This window comes from Balaenoptera borealis, assembly GCF_965194805.1.
Source record: "Balaenoptera borealis genome assembly, chromosome: 7".
Lineage (NCBI taxonomy): Eukaryota > Metazoa > Chordata > Mammalia > Artiodactyla > Balaenopteridae > Balaenoptera > Balaenoptera borealis.
The window spans coordinates 54,917,542-54,934,857 of NC_138864.1; the positions used below are offsets into that span (position 1 = coordinate 54,917,542).

General features: G+C 41.7%; 1 protein-coding gene across 11 annotated transcripts in view; it reads left to right on the forward strand.

Moving 5' to 3' along the window:
• Positions 1 to 17,316, forward strand: part of RAPGEF5 (Rap guanine nucleotide exchange factor 5) — a 219,801-nt gene that overhangs the window by 45,974 nt on the left and 156,511 nt on the right. For 10 of the 11 annotated variants that reach the window (XR_014246424.1, XR_014246425.1, XR_014246426.1 and 7 more), the window contains exons 5-6: positions 925 to 1,093; positions 14,665 to 14,731. Coding sequence is in view for 7 of the 11 variants with exons in the window: in XM_082398268.1 (XP_082254394.1) it covers positions 925 to 1,093; positions 14,665 to 14,731 (236 nt within the window). In the remaining 4 variants the exon portion in view is untranslated. The remainder of the gene's footprint in view (positions 1 to 924; positions 1,094 to 14,664; positions 14,732 to 17,316) is intronic. The other variant, XM_082398272.1, reaches the window with a different exon arrangement.

Here is a 17,316-nt window from a genome sequence, read left to right on the forward strand (position 1 = left end):
GAAGAATTAGAAGTCAAGCACTTTGGATTCTTTATTTATCTCTCACTCAGGTGCTGGTTTGTCACTGGGAAGCCCTTTTCTTCTATAGATGATAAATATTGAGGGTCAGAGAACATAGTAAGTTTCAGAAAGGCACACCCCAGGTCCCACTGTGGAAAAGTGGTGCAGATGGGGATGTGGGTGTAATCTTAGTCGGTCACACCTAGCACGTGATGCTCTTCTTTAGAAAAACAATTAACTGCCTTTGAGGAATATAATTATCAGCTTGCTTGTGAGGTTCAGATTTCTGCTTAGCAAAACATTTTGTGTTAATATTTTTTGGAAAAGTCTCCACGTCTTGATTTCTTTTAAAATAGGGTTTCCCAACCTTGGTAGTGTTGACATTTTGTGCTAGATAATTCTTAGTTAATGGGGGGGGGGGCACTGTCTCGTACATTATAGGATGTTTAGTAGCATCCCTTCCTTCCACCCACCAGATGCCAGTAGCACCCCCTAGTTGTGGCAACTCAGAATGTCACCCGACATTGCTAAAGGCCCTCAGTGCTGGTCGAGAACCACTGATCTAGATCTTGCCATAGTGTTGTATTTGTGTACCACCGCAGTAATTAAATGTCCTGCTTTGGGACGCTAAAAAAAAAAGTTTCTTCTACTGCCTTTGAATTGCTGTTGATTTCACGTGTCCCTGAAGTAGAGCAGTTGTAAAATACATGGGAATGTGCTGGCCAAAGCTTCAAGTAATAAAAATAGGGTGGTCAGTAAGTCCTTTTTAATTCAATGGGACTGTGAAAATGAATGCACTTCATGATCGTCCTATCCCTGGCTTCTCCCTAATAATTAGTAGGCCTTTCAATTTATTATTCAGTTTATGGCTCTCTAAATGGTATACTTTACAAAACTGATCCACGCCCTTTTTGTTTCCAACAGTGGACCAGCATTTATGCTTTCAAGATACCTATGTTTTCTACCAGTTTTCGTCTGATGAGTGTAGCTACTTGTACTGTGAATTTGAAAGAGAAGAGGCGTGGCAAAATGGTGTCAAACTTTTACTGCAGCTTGTGCCTCTCATTCCCACTAGAGCTGGCATCTGTGAACTGTAAGTAGATGCTGTTTTGTTCCATTGTAAAATTATTCTCACTTAGAGAGCCACCCCTGTGTCTGGGGACTGTGCTCTGCTTTTTAAGATCATCTCCTTTAAGAAGTAATTGTTTTATTCCCATTTCTCGGATGCAGGTTCAGAAAGGTAAAATGCTGAAAATTCAGTCCAGTTAATAAATGACTGAACTGGTATTCAAACTCCAGAAGTCCATGCCTCGCCGGCTGCACCATGCTGCTTCTAATTTAATCATTGCGATATGAGTAGATGATATAAGTTGGGAATAAACATGATTTAGCTTAAGTTGGAATAAAATAATAACTGACATCCTCTCTCCAAGTTGTGACTTTCCTAAGAAAGAGCTCAACAGATATTTCTGAAAATAATCTAGAAGCAATATTTGGCAAATTAAAATACATGAATCATTATCACATGAAGATGCTGAGTCACCCTATGATTAAAATGAATTAAAATTAATTCATTAGAGGGGGTGTGGGAACAGGACTTGAGTCATGATATGATGATTCTGACATGCCTTTGTTTATCCACAGCATTAATGACAAGCTTATTTCAGTATAATGAATTGCAGATGAAAAATTTCAGTTAGCAACTTTTATGTATTCAATTTTTAGAATACGTTGAGATTAGCAGGGCAAGTGGTATTATCCTCATCTCATGGGTAAGAAAAATAGGTTCAGGGAGAAGCACCCACAACCGTAACAAACATGAGTTACTCTTGTTAAAAAAAGACAATACTAACAGTTATTACAGGCTTTTAGAAAAGAAATAAAATGTCAGAATATTAATGAGACACTAATAGGTTGATTGTAGAGGATGCATTTTATGTCAGGAGCTATGCTAAATGCTTTATGTTCATCATTTCATCAGTTTCTACTATTTTAAAGTGAGGAAACTGAGGCATAGAGATGAGGTGACCTATCTACGGTCACACAAGTGGTGTGTGGAGCATTCCATGTCTGTCTGGCTGTGACACCCGTGCTTTTAACAACTGCTGGAATGTGTGCCCAAGAGTTATGGGGGTCATTCTAGCTTCCCTTTCTGAGACGTTATAACCAGAAGCTATAAAAATGTTAGACTGACTCTGAAATGGTTATGAATTCAGTGCCACTGGCACCACCACTGTTTATAGAGGACCTTGCCATGGCAGAGCAAATATAATGCATCATTCGATTGTCTAAGTAAGGAAAATGTTTCTTAATGTAATGTGGTCTTAATATAGGTCAGAAGTTTCCCAGGAAAAGTCAAGGAGCATTTCAGTAAATTTTAAAAAGCTTTCTAAGAAGGAGTGGAATGCTTTTTAAGCTAGAGGTGGCTGTGACTGTGGGACTGGCACTCTCTGGCAGCTTTTCTTTCTTTTTTTTTTTTTTTTTTTTAAAGATTTATTGATTGATTGATTGCTATGTTGGGTCTTCGTTTCTGTGCGTGGGCTTTCTCTAGTTGCGGCAAGCGGGGGCCACTCGCGGTGCGCGGGCCTCTCACTATCGCGGCCTCTCTTGTTGCGGAGCACAGGCTCCAGACGCGCAGGCTCAGTAGTTGTGGCTCACGGGCCCAGTTGCTCCGCGGCATGTGGGATCTTCCCAGACCAGGGCTCGAACCCGTGTCCCCTGCATTGGCAGGCAGATTCTCAACCACTGCGCCACCAGGGAAGCCCTGGCAGCTTTTCTTAACCATTTCCCATCCTGAAGTCGGACGTGTGCGCAGTCCCAGGGGGTGTACCCAGATTAACGGGGTATGAGGGTGTCTGAAGTAAACTCGCAAGCAGTCCTCATGGTTTATCTCCTTTCTCTCCCACCGAGGAAGCAGTTTGGAATGCCAGTGAGATGACCTTTTTACAGGGAATCCCTGAGTCTACTGTAGGTTCTAAAGGTGAAGCTATTTAAAAAATTTGGTTCCTAATATTCCAGATTACTTGCAGGCTTTTGTCACACTGATCACTGTATACAGTGTCATGCCTCTGGGGTTGATAATCACTATAGCATGCCTTATCAGCACATTCTTTTTCTTTTGGTGTGAACTTGTACATTTGGAGTGGTAATTCCTCTGGGAAAATTGGCATTGGGGAGCTATAGACCTGTTTATCCCATATTATAAGTACAAACTATAAAAAGATAAAATTACTGAACCCACTGCAAGTCTCTTCTGGAGCAAAAATATATATGTGTGTGTGTGTGTGTGTGTGTGTGTGTGTATTTGTTTATTTATTTTCTCTATACTAGAGTTATAAGCAAACTTCTAAGCTCCGATATAATGTTTTGGGCCAAATTTTTGAAAGCTAAAATTTAGGTTATCCAGACTTGGAGTAAACTGTGGTCAGAGAAAAGATGTCTAGGGACATTGTCCTCTTCCAGTTGGGTTGTCACAGCCCTTCCTAAGGTTCAACACATACGATCCCATCATAACTTCTGCTCTAATCTGGTGATCTCCATTCATTCTAGCCCATACCCGTTTATTCCCTCATGCCCTTGTGAAGTTCTCCCCTTTCCTTGTCAAGTTCTACCCACCCCTCAAGGGGGAGTCCAAGTCCTACCTTGACCACAGAACTTCCGTGATACATGCAGTCTACGGACAGCCCTAACTTTTAGTAACTTACTGCTCTTGCCGTTTGTTTCAAATTTTTTTCCCACTCTTCTATGTCATTCTTAGTCCTACGGTATTCATTCCACTGTATTATTCATTCATTTTTAACCTAGTCTACCGAAATGCCCTCTAAAATCCTCTTGACTGATTAACTTACATTTTCCGTTCACAAGCTGAAAACCCGGTCCTGTGGTTCTTTTAATAACCTTTTTGATATTTGAAGGCCATGAAGTTTGCCTGTGCAGTTCTACATTGGGGTCATTCTAATTTGCTGTCTTCTCTCTAAATCCCTTTAAAATTATATGAGAAAACTACTTCATGTCTCTATGTAAACACTGTTCTGTAAAGATTCATTTTTAAAAAGAAAAAAGAAACATAGATTTTTTTTTCCCATTTAAAATAAAATGTTTAAAGCAGAAAGGGAAATGGAGCTAATGCAGGTTTCTAGGCTAATGTGAAGAAACAAAATTTCTATGCTATACAAAATAACTTTTCTATCCAAACTGAATAGATAATTTGAAAGAAGTGAGTGCATTGGTTGTCAAGGGTACTGTCTCTAGGGGAAGAAAGAACAATCGTGGTATCTTATTCAAACTGAAAGGCAAATCAAATCATCCAGAATGTCTTTTTTCCTAACTCTTTTTTATTGGAGTGGGGCGGTTAGGAACGCTGAAGTAACAGTGTAGGGAAAGGCAGCCTAATAATTCCTCCAGGACGAGTAAGACACGCTTCTGTCTAACACTGACTTGGAGAATTCAGGCTGTGCGGGAGCTTGGCTATTTTAATTTTAATTCAACTGCCTGTATTACAGCCCTCCCGGCTTGCCCAGGGGTGGGAGTGGTGGTGCTCTGAATAACTGAGTCTGTGAACCTTGTTACATAAAACTATATTCTACCAATTACAGGGCAGTTAACGCTTATGCTGCTGTTAAAAGAGCCATAGCAGATTGCTAAAATGTAACTTATGCTGCAATCAGGCAGGTAAAGAAAAATGTAACTTCTTCATTCTTCTCTAAACGTTGTGTTGTCCACATGAGCCTCTGTCCTGCTGGACAGCCAGAAAGAAGGAAAAGAGAAGCCCCATAATTTTAGCCTAATCCAGTAAAATGACTCTAATAAGGAAATTTAAAAGGTTTCCTTGTTAGCTGTTGAGCATATTTTGGTAAAAAGGTTCAGTCTGCGCCCTCTCCTTGCTCCCCAGCAAGACAGCCCCTGGGGATATGGTGAGTGGTGTGGGCCCTTGACCCTAGCAGACCAGGCTTGCCTGTCAGGTTGGCCCTTTCCCATCCGCACGGATCTTACCAAGTGAGCCCTGAAGTGTGACTGGGGTGCGCTGTTAATGGGGAGCCTAGTGTCAGTTGGGTCTGTGTCTCTCGGCTTGATCAGTGCCCGGTGGTCCTGGCTGATGCGTCCTCCTGGAATGTCAGCATCAGCTGACATTCTGATGCTCCTGAGGTCTGGCTGCGGCTTCCACAGACATCCCGTTCAATCACCTGACCTCTGCTGAAGCAGCTCCCTCTCGTTGCATCCCACCCTGACCTTCCCTGACTCTAACCTACGTGTTAAACACACACACACACACACACACACACACATGTTTTTTGCACAAAACACAAAAAACCCACACGTGTTCGTTGCTACTGTTAATGAGCAGAGTACTTAATTGGACGGTGTGGCTCACCTTCCATTCCTCACTAACCAACTCTAGGAAAAGCTCAGCCCAGAGGATTCAGATGAATTTGTTAGCATTCATGACTCCATGCTCTAGGTAGAGAAGCAGAAGGGCACTTGAGGTAGATGGTACAGTGCGTAGGGCAGGAAGTTAGGAAGATGAGTGGCATGTTGAGAGGGTACAAGGCAGCTTGATGTGGCTGGAGCAGTGGGTCACAACCGGCAGGGGGGCGAGGCTCAGATTGATTGCAGGGGTCTGCACATCTATAGGGAAGCTAAGCATTGTCTTTGTATTGAATAGAAAGAATGACTTAACTGTATATAGATGCTGCCGAAATAAGTAAAATACAGTTTATTTGAATTCACGGCAGTGTTTTTGTCATATAATTGCTCAACAGGTACAGAGTTTATGGGTCTGTGATCTATTTCTATGTTAAAGGGGTCCCCCACTTAAAAATGGGGAACAAATGGCTTGGTCACTTGGCCTAAGCTGCCCTGGCAGTGACAATAATACAAAAAATAGCAGTAATAGTTAACACTTACAGGTACTTAACCACATGCAAAGCACTACTCTGAGCATTTTACATATGACTCATTTAATGCTCACAGCAGTAGTGTGGAGTTGTGATGCGGAAACTGAGGCAAGACAGGCTGTGTAACTTGCCAAGAGGGCAGAGGCCTCTGTACTTGGTGGCAGGCAGCAACATGAACCGAAGGCAGAAGGTGAACTTGGAAGTGATCTTCATGGCACTGGTTCTCAACCATACTTTAAAAAATAAACAGGTATAACCTGAGATCTACTGAATCAGGACTGGAATAGAGAGATGAGACATGGATATCGGTACTTTTTGTAAAGTTCTAAATGTGAGGCTAATGCATACCAAGGTTGAAATCTAGTGTTCTATAAAGTTAGCCTGACAGAAAACTCCGTTAAGTGATAGGAAATGTGAAAGTTAATTAAATCAGAGTCTCAAAATACTACATAAAGAAGCCAGATTAATTTTTTCAGAACATAAAGATTTTATTGAGCGTGGTACCTATTGCCACTTGGCTGACACTTCTGAAATTCTGTAAATTTAGCTTCATAAGCATTTATATCTGGAAGGGATTTCCTAGATAATTGAATTTGCTCATCTTAATTTTCAGGTAAGGAAAAGGGTCTACTCTCTACTGAGTAACTTACTTAGCAGCATTTACTGACGATCAGGTTTGTGTAAAGTGCTGTGCTTAGCCCTGTAAGAGATGTGATCATATGTAAGTCATGTAAGGCCTTTTATGAGGCCAGCTATATTATGACAAAGTTCAGAAAAAGAAAATGAATGTAAACACAAAAGTCTTATCAAATATTACTGAATTGGATCTGGCAATATATAAAAATGATAATACATCATAAAATGATATTTATTCCAGAAATACAAGGATGATTCAACATCTAAAAATCAATCAATGTAATTCACCAGATTCAGTCCAAAAAAGAAAAACTATACGAGAAACTCCATAGGTGCAGAAAAATCATTTGAAAACAACTCAACGTCCATTCATGATATAGATTCTCAGAAAAGTAGGACTATAAGGGAATTTCTTCAATCTGATAAAACCTTACATAAAACTTGCAGCTTGCATCATACTTAATAGCAAAAGCCTGAATGTTTTTCCACTAAGATTGGGAACAAGGCTAATACATTGCCTCTTATAACACTTCTTTTCAATACTAGCCAGTGCAAGTAAGGCAAGAAAAAGAAAGAAAGTGTATGCAGATTAGAAGGAAAAAAATAAACCCATCTCTCTTTGCAGATGACATAATTATATACATAGGAAATCCCAAGGCATCTACAAAAAACCTACTAGGCCTGGTAAGTGGGTTTAGCAAGATCACAGGCTACAAGGTCAATATAAAAAAATGTATTTCTCTATACTGGCACAAAAAAGCATTATGAAATACTTGGGTATAAATCCAAGAAAATGTGCAAAAGTTGTATGTCAGACACTTCATAAGCCTGATTTAAAAAATCAAATTGAAGTAAGTAGAGGATCTATCCATGTGCATGGATTGGAAGATTCAATATTGCTAAGATGTTAATTCTCCCCATATTGACCTGTCTTTTCAGTGGCAGTCATCTCCTGATCTGTTGGCCTCACCACACATGCATAATAATAAAACCTACGTTTGGAAACATTAACCTCTAAACAGGGAGTGTCCTGGAGCTCAGTCTTCAGACGTCTTTTTCTCTTCTCACTCTGGATGTACCCTCACCCAGTCATGTATTTAATATCAGCTCCACAGTGATGACTCCCAAAATTCAGGTTCCTGCCTTCTCTTAGGACCTTGTATACAATAATAGTACCACCACCAACTACCCTGTCACCTCTGCTCCCTTTATTCTCCTTATCCTGCCTAAGTTGTCCTTTTCTACCTGACATGTATAAGCAACATGAGAAATCCATTGGCATCCTTAATTTCTGAAATGGTTTTGGATTAACAGCCTCTAACTGGGGAGATCAACTTCAAGTTTGTCATTCCTATGTCCCAAACCTACCCTTTGTATTCCTCACTTTTCCTAATTAGGTTCTCATTTTATGAATCTTGGAGAGGAGGAAAGACTGGATGAGTAAACAAACATTTTTTGAGTATTTCTCAAAAAACTTTTCATGATGGAACTTGGCATAAGTTTTGTATTAGAATCATAGGTGAAGAAAATTTTCATTTATCACTTTAAATTGTTTGTATAAAAAATGCTGTGAAACCAGCTTGTCTTAGTCTTTGTTATTACTCATCACCCCCTCTCCCAAGGAAACGCTAAGTCCTCCAAAATTTCCATTGTTTACAGACCAGACTTATTCCAGGTGTGGGAACAGACAGCTTATCTTTATGAGAGTACATCAATTTAGGAACAGTACAGGAATTTTAACAACAATTGAACTCTTAGGCATGCTTGTGCCAGCATTCGAAATGTAGCTGTTTAATTAAATATTAAGCATTAGTTCTCAAATCTTCAATATAAAATGTGAGATACTAGTAATAACTAATTTTATTCAATTTTAGATGAATGTGTCCCTGTATACCCTGGACCTTAATAAAACCTGTCACATTCACAATTTACTACTGTTTGGTAAATTTCCTCTATAAGCATAACTGATAGCCTGATGCTATGAAAAATTATCTTCTCTTGAGAAGGTTGAACAGGTGTTTGTATTCATGATATCAGTGATCTCAAAAAAATCCAACTCTCATTCTTCTACGGTCCCACTTTTTCTTTTTGTAATAGGAATTTGCTTTGTTAAGCAAAATAGATCTGTCCTGTTATAGATATTATGGGAAGATATAGGTGGGACAGTACTTGAGTGTCAGGTATGACACCTTCTTATCCTCTTGGGGTCAGTAGGTGTTGGTTTCAGTAGAGATTGACTCTGGGTCCCTTGAGGAACATTCTCTTTTGTGGCAATGATTTCTTAGGGAAAAAATTTTTTAAAACCTGGCCCAGGAAATAATTCTGAAAGAGAAAGTCCCTAATACTTTTCCTTGCCTGACATTCAGCAAGTGTGGAATGGATTCTGGGTTGTCCAAGAAGAATGTGGATTCTGGCATTGTCAGCTGACGTATCATCATTTCTTCCCAGCATGGTGGAAGAAGAGTCCCTCCTTCTGTTCTAGACTCATTCTTCTGCCTGGGCTATGAGTCCTACCCCTCCTTGGACACTTCCCATGCCTGCTTTCTCAGTTCCTCACTCTCTGTTGGCTGTTCTCCTTTCTCAAACAAATGGATCTCTCAATCGTAAGAGGAAGAAACCAAACCTACCTTTGATTTTATATCTTCTTCTAGGTACTTCTCCTTCCATCTTGTTCACTTTACAGCCAAAGTTCATGACCTTCAGCATAAAACCAAAACTCTTTAGCAACAATAGACAGGCCCTGACTGTTCTGTCCTTGGCTTTATCTCTTGCCGTTTCCCACTTCCCCTGTGCTGGTCATCCTGCTGAGTTCCAGGGCCACTCCTTTTCCATCAGAACCTCACCTTGGATATTACTTCTCCCGAGACGCCCCTGAATCACAGATCAGGCTAAGCGACTCTCACTTGTGTTGGCAGAATATCTTAAAGATGGATTTTGTTAAGCCCACTAACTATTATGTGCTTTTTTTTTTTTTCATATTATGTGTGTGCTGTGCATCTCCTGTTTGTCTTGGGATCATGTTTGAAAGATTCCTGTAGAGTTTGTCTTGGTTCTGGTTTATTCCATGCCCTAGAATTTCACCAGCCTTTAGCAGGGGTAGTCTGAGGTTCACGCTAAAAATTGTGTTTTCCTCAGGTCCCTCCAGACCAAGCAGGGCGGGGCAGGGCAGCGTCAGCCTGGCTCAGGGTGGTAGGTGGTGGACAGGCCTGCCCCAAATTCCCCAGGAACATCCTCTTCCTGATTTGGAGACACGCGTGCTCCCCACCTTCATGAAGTCTCAGTCTAGAATATCTCTGTTTAAGGCGAAGGTTGATGTATAGGGTGTATGTAGGAAACACTCAGAAACAAATGACAGCCGCAGGGATGGCAGTGATCGCAACTTACATGAAAACTGATTGTTCGTGACCTCTGTCATGTGCAACATGCCTGGGCCTGGGATCGTGCTGGCTCACGTGTGCCTGGAAGGTCATGTGTGACACCTCGACTGGCTTAGCACATGCCAGTTATGCATGGTCTACACCTCTTGAACCACTAGACTCCAAATGTTTGTCTATTTTATGGCTGTTGGATACATTTAACACATTTTCCTGCAGGAACCATGTTATGTGTGGAGTGGTAGCTCTTGGCAACTCAGTGAATATGCCATTCAATATTGAGACGTAGATGTAGATAGATAGAACTTGTGCATTTTTAAAGTTACATCACTATACAAATGCAAAAGGATATTACTTAGATAATATTTCTGTAAGAAATGCTTCCAGCTTTCCATCCTGAAATCCCAGGAAACCTCTTCCACTGTTGCAAAGGAAGTAGGATTTTCCAATTACAAGATGATACTAGTTGCTTTTGAAGCTTGAGGCACAAATAATGTGGTCAAAACCTGATTAAAGAGTGTGGGTTCTATCTCTCATATAGAAGATTTACGGTAAGCTTTACTTTGAAAAACGTCATTGGAATAATCTCAAACTCATTACATAATTCTCATGAAGGAATTTTTGCTAAGAGAATTTTGGGAACCCCTGTAGGAATACCAGCTAAACCCAAGTTTCTAGAAATTATACTGGACCTGACTGGTATAAAATGAATTCTACCGCCCAGATAATGGCTCTTATGTGCTGCTTCCTAAGGCTTTTTATTGAAAATCAACCCCACGTGACTGTTTAGCCCTCTCAGAGCTGAGAGTTTGTGTTGGGAGACCTTTTGCGGTGGGGAATTTCCTGCTTTTTTTCTGATGCAGTATGAATTGTGTAAACGATTGTCAAACAGCTGGCCAGGTTGGAAACTGTCACTAAGACTGTACTAATTATTTCTTAGGGGAAGAGGAGGAAGTGAGGGTGACCATTGGTTGCTGTTATTTTATTTAAGATGTTTTCAGAGTTACCAGCTCTTTAGAGTTTGATATAAGAAAGTCATTCATGTTGGATTTCAGAGACAAGGAGGTCACTGAGAGGAGGGACCGCTGCAGGGAGCTGGGAGGATGATGGAAGAGCTGAGGGAAATGGCTCGAGTATAAGCAGGGTCCTTCAGTTGAACTGACTGAAGAGAACAAGCTGATGTCTTGCGCTGGGGTCGTCCGGGGATGGTGGCTGATAGCAGAGCATTTCCTGAAGTTTAAGGTCCTCAGTTAATTTATTCAATGAAGATTTAGTGAATGCTTCCTATGGACTGTGTTGTGTTCTAAGTGTTGGGGATGGAACCAGGAACAAAACGGACAGAAATCTCTACTCCCATGGAGCCTATAGTCTAGGAGGGGAGAGGACAGGCAATTTCATAAACAAACAGATTTATGTTAGTTAATGGTGGAAAACTTTATGCAGATAAATAAAGTAGGAAATGAGCGATAGAGATACGGGTCAGGAAAGGCCTCTTCAGGAGGTTGACAGAGACTTGAAGGATGTGAGGGAAGAAGCAGTGTGCAATGTGAGGGAAGTGCTCTAGGATAAGGGGACCGTCAGAGCAAGGCCCAAGACAGAAGCATTAAGGCAAAGCAAGAGAGACTGGAATGGAGTAGAGAAGTGAGAGATGTCAGCCACTGTAGAGGCTTTGGCTTTATACTGAGAAACGTAGGGAGTCAGTTGAGGATTCTGAGCAGAGGGGGGACATGATCTAACTTACATGTGAACAAGACCACTCTGGCTCCTGGGTCGAGGTAAGAGATCCTGTGGCTGGAGCAACAGAGGTTGGAGTAGAGGTGGTGAGAAATGGTCAAAAGGGAGATCTCCCTTGAAGGCAGAGCTGATAGGATTTGGGGATGGATACAGTGTAGACTGTAAGGCAGGGGGCGGGCTGTGGGGCTCAGGGATTACTTCCAACTGGAAGGATGGAGTTGCGGGTAGTTAAGCGGGGGAAGGCTATAGGGAAGGCAGGGGTTTGTTTTGGTTTTGGTGGGGGTTGAGTAGAACGATAATGTGTCCTGTTTGATGGTTAGAGTGACAAGGGCAGAGGACCAGAGGCTCTTGCCATTCCTGTGTCCTCACAGCGGCACCCTTAGATATTGCAGACCTCGTGCACTTACAAAGACTAGGCATTAGGATTCGACACACTAGGATTCACAGCACTAGGGTTCGGCATTTGCCTTGGAGGGTTACGGGGTCAGGCTTGGGCTGTTGGCAAGCAGAGACCTTGAGAAGCAGCCGTGAGAATTCACAAAGGGAACACCCGTTGTGCCAGAGCTTCCTGCTGGCACAAACCCTCAAGGATGGGTCTTCCTTCCTGGGGCCACTTCCTTTTTCCTTCTCTTTCTTATGTCAACTTGTCACTGCCATTGGCGGCTGAGTCCAGCCAGGGTTTCTCTGTCCCCTTCTCTAACCAGAGTCTCTCTTCGTCTCTTCTTCACTGAGCAGCGCGGCCCCCTTTGGTAACAATGGGGCAAATATGCAAGTACTGTCCTCCCTTGGTATCCGTGGGGGATTGGTTCCAGGACCCCCATGGAGTTGGTTAGAAGGTGGTTAAAATAAGTTGTGGAGGTGGGGGCCTATCAGCGCGGCTCGTGGGGAGGAAAGTAGGAGAGCAGAGCAGAGGCGGATCTGGGAGTGCCGGAGGCGGGGAAGGGCCGCAGGGTGACATAAAGCTGAGTGGTGAGAGGCACTGGCAGAACCGGTGAGGGCAGGAGGCAAGAGGATGTCAGTGGAAGCTATGTCGAGTTTGAGGAGCCTGTGAGATTCCCATGTGGGTGAAAACGTTCTGGAATGGCCACTTAGAGCCACACTGAAGTTAGATGGAAACACAGGGTGAGCTCAGGGAAGATTCAGGGGCTAGAGAAGGACTTGGGAGTTCTGGGTATAAATGATGGTGATTGAGGGGATAAAAATGGGAGACGGGCTGTGGGACAGCTCTCGGGAGACCATCACTCTGTCTCTCTTACACGTATTTCCTTTAGAAACGTTTCTGCCAAGGCATGTTTTGTGCTGGAAGCGTGATGAAAGATAGTTTTGCTTGAACAGAGACGAATTATTTGTCACTGAGCTAGCCACAGCTTGGCCATTACTCATCAAATAGCCACGATCAGTGACGTACACAAGAGCTTCCCTTGGAGTTTTGAGTTCCTTTCAGCAGTTTGTTGAAAACACACTCATGACAGAATCTGTGCTAATGCAAAATACGTCATGCACGTTAACTCATCCTTCAGGTGCTGCTGGGGGCTGAGAGGCATGAGAGGGCATGACCAGCTTGCGCTTCAGCACAGACAGACGGGACGTTGAAGCCCGTGTTTGGTGCTCTTGTGTCTAATGCTCTTGGCTCCTAATTTCCTCTCAGATCTGTTTGTCACCTCAGCATAATCTTATAAACCTAGTTTGGTGGCTTATGTTACAAAGGGTTGCAAATCTCTTCTCAGTGTAACTTCGTGTGTATGGAAACCTTGTGAATAGATCATTTTAATAATAAAGCTCATTGTTTGAAATGTTCATTATCAAGGTCATGTTTCAGATGCTTTGCTGCACCAAGAATGAAATTATTTGACAACATGCCCACTGTTTCATATCTAGAACATGCAATTCTTGTAAAGGCGGTAGTTTGTAATTCATTGCTCTGACTTGAAGGGTGGGATTTTTTTTTTCTTTTGAAAGGGTTTAATAACATTTACAGAAACAGGAAGCCAGTGCCAGAATTGATACGACTGGCTTTTCTTTTCTTAAAGAGCATCTTCCTAGCTGTCTTAGGAGCCAGGGGAAGCCCTCCTGCCCCGCGGGGCTCGCGCTCCAGCTGGCCCACTGTAGTTCCCGAGACTGAAATCAATCACTGGGCTGCCAGTGCCATACCGCCGTTCTGCAAGGCAATTACCACCAATTCCCCCCCCCCCCCACCCAGTCCACAGGTGTTGAAGGGAATTGCTTGTGGAAATAGATCTGGGAGACAATTACATATATTCAGTTGGCATTAGTCAATGTTTTTTTCCTTTGACCAAGTCAGGAAAAAAAATGTAATTTTATAAGATTTGTCTGAAGTAGATAATTTTTTATGTTAGCATGTACATTCGTGTGGTGAAAATTTTTCATGAATTACATTAGAAAGATGATTTTTCTAAACACACTGATCTTATACTGTGTATTATGTTGTATGTCTCCTTAGTTATTTAACACATGCATAATTTTCTTCTCAACTGGGCTGTGGTCTTGTAAAAAAGACCAAAGTGCTTCTGCTATTGTATTGAACATAATTCCTATCACAGTATTAGGCTTATAATAGACCATTTCATAATAAATCTGTTTGGGCTGAAACTCAGATGTAGTGGAAAATTCATATTTCATATTTTTGGAATCTGGATTTCATTTAGATTGAGCGGGAATGTCAGTACTTTACGTTACATTCGCCGTCCACTTGTGCTCTGTGCATGCCCGTGTTTGTAAATCTGGTGTGTCAGGGTTATTCTGTGCTATCATTTGGAGAGCAGTACGCAGCCCTCAGGATTTAACTGATGTATGGGAAAGACGTTCTTGCTAATTGATTTCGAAGGAACAGTTGGGCTGCAGCAGAGCTGTGTTCCTATGGCATTATTGTCACCGTGTTACTCGCATGGGCACTTTCACTAATGTATTAAGCAATAATGCTATTATTTACCATGTATTCCCCATCACTTGGTGAATAAATTTGAACAACCAAAGCTGAAGAGTAATTTATTCTTTGTTTTTCAAAGATCTCATCAGAAAATTGAAGACTCAGAAGAGAGCAGCGATGAAATTCTTTGCCGTCTAACGTCTGCGGTAAGGCCATGTGATTTCCCTGCCCAGGGGTGCAGAAATAATGGGTCTTTGGAGGGCGGCAGTCTGGGTAGTGGTGTAGAGACACTTGCCCTATGGCTGCTCATCACTGTGGGAGGCCCAAGTCAAGGCAGAAGGAGTCAATGGCATTAGCTTGTTCTACTCTGATGCAGCCTCTCCTGCAAGATCATAGATGCTCTTGGTGGAAAGTTCCTGAAACCTTAGGGGAGGATTTTTTTTTTTTTTTCTTAATACAGTATGACTTAACCTAGGGCAAGTTGTGACCTGCTGCACAAAGGAGAAAAGACTGTATGTTTCATTAGGAAAAAAAAGATCACCTCAACCAACAAAAGATCAAGTCTTCAGTTTTTAAATGTAGTAGATTGCAACATTTTCATTATGTCTTTTAAAGCCATTAATTAGAGTCGGTAGTTGACTTGTTGGTTGAAGGAAAGCTTATCCCCTTCTTCCTAGAAAAAGGTGGCCATGGCCTCTAATCATGGAGCTCCGGTTTTTGACAGGGTCTAGCAATCCTGTCTCACAAAATCTTTATCCGTTGGCTGGGCTTTCTGGAAACTTTTCTAGCCTTCCCAAGGATTCTTGAATTCTTCTTTAACTGCACTCTTTAAGCAGTGCTTGCTGAAAGTCATGCTGGCTTGGGTTATATATGTGGAATGAAACTGATCTTACACAGTTGGTACACCAAGTCTTGGCATCTGGGCATAGCTTGAAAGTTAAAAGCTGTCTTTTCTACTCTTCTGGAATGTAGCTTAGAAAAGTAACTTTTGGCTAAATACAGTGCTCAGTGGTATAAAACTTCACATGAAATGAAATCTTGACAGTGTGTTATGAAAAAATATTTAACATGACCTTTGCAGTTTAAAATATTGACCAAAGAGGAGTGCCTGTTATGTGCAAAATTGTTAACAGCCATCTGTTTAAAAAAAAAAACACTCACTACAGACCAAATACTATGTTAAACATTGTGTGTGTGTGTGTGTGTGTGTACATACATACATACACACACACACATTACACTTCACAACAGCCCTGTGAAATAAGTGGCATTATCTCTGTTTTACAGACATGAAAGCTTCTAGAGGTTAGGTAACTTGCCCAAAGTCACCCATCTAGAAAGGAACAAAGCCAGGATCTAAACGTAGAATTTTCTGCTTCCTAATCATGTTCTCTTAACTACTACACCTCATTTTTTGTTAACGTAATACAGTTATTAGGTAAGTTTCAGAAGCAGCAGACAGGTACGATGTGGTTCCTACAGCTGTACCAGGAAGATAGGCACTTTAAAAAGTTAACCTATAAAACAGCTGGCAATTGAGCATCAAAAATCATGGTGTATAGGTAGTAAGTCCAAGAACCGTAGCAGAGAGCTTCATTGAAGAGACAGGACTTGAACCATCATTGAAGGCAATCAGGATGTGAACAGGTGACAAAGGATGTGTACTCTAGCTGTAGGATTTATTGTGTGCAGGCAGAGGAATGGGAAAATACAGTGGGAAAATAGTAGACCCCTCTGGTTACAGAGGAAGCACCTAATAGAGAAAAGTGAAAGACTTTTTGAACAACAGATTAACATGATGAAGCAGACATTTAAGAAACAAGAAGATGAGTTGGAGATGGGGAGACTGGTTGAGAGGCTGATGAAAACCTATTATAGTTTCTGGAGATTTTCGGGGGAACCAAAAGAAAAATGAGTTCAAAAAGGAGCATAAAGAAGTTTTTAAAAATCAGTAGGACAGGTACATGTAGAGGAGGAGTCAGATCATCGGAGTTCTGAACTTGAATGGAAAAGTGATGATACTCTTAGGAAGCTGAGTAAAATGCGTGGAAGGAGAGATGACATAATTTTGGACATACTGAGTTTGAGGACACGAGGATGTAAAAATATTCGGGAAACACCTGGAGACGTGAATCTGGAACTCAGAAAGGTCAGGGCTAGAGCTATGGGAACCAGTCCAGGTTGTCGATTGAAGAGCGTAGTGGAAGATGGCGTCTTGGGCAGCACCCATGATAAGAGGGCAGTAGGGAGATGAGAGGACAGTGAGAGGTGGAAATACTGAATGGTTTATACCATGAAAGTCAAATTCAAGAAAGCCTCTAAAAAGGAGGGTGGACAGCAATGTGTCGGCTATGTATTTGGTTGAGGTAATCTTACTAGAAAAAATCTCCAAGCTAAAAGACTGAGTAAGCTGAGGTAAGGTGCTAGAGTAGGAATGAGAATAAAGGGCAGAGGAGAAAAATTCACGTCTTAATTGATGGCTGATCCGCCTGGAATAGTGAAACTGTCTTTGAACTGAGAACGTGGACCTTGATTCTTAGTTCTTCCAACACTATGACCTTGGCCAAATTGAGTGCTGGACTAGACAATATCTAAGTTCTAAAATTCCTCTGTTCATTGTATAAGCGTTTATGAAGGGACTGTTGTGCTTCACCGCTTCACAATGTAGTTATTCCTGTTGGCTTTGGTATGAAAACTTTGTTACCTAGCTGTTAACACCACGTAGGAAGGGAGATGTTTGCATACATCAGTCAAGTAACAGTTGTCATCTAGCATGACCCTTCAATGCATT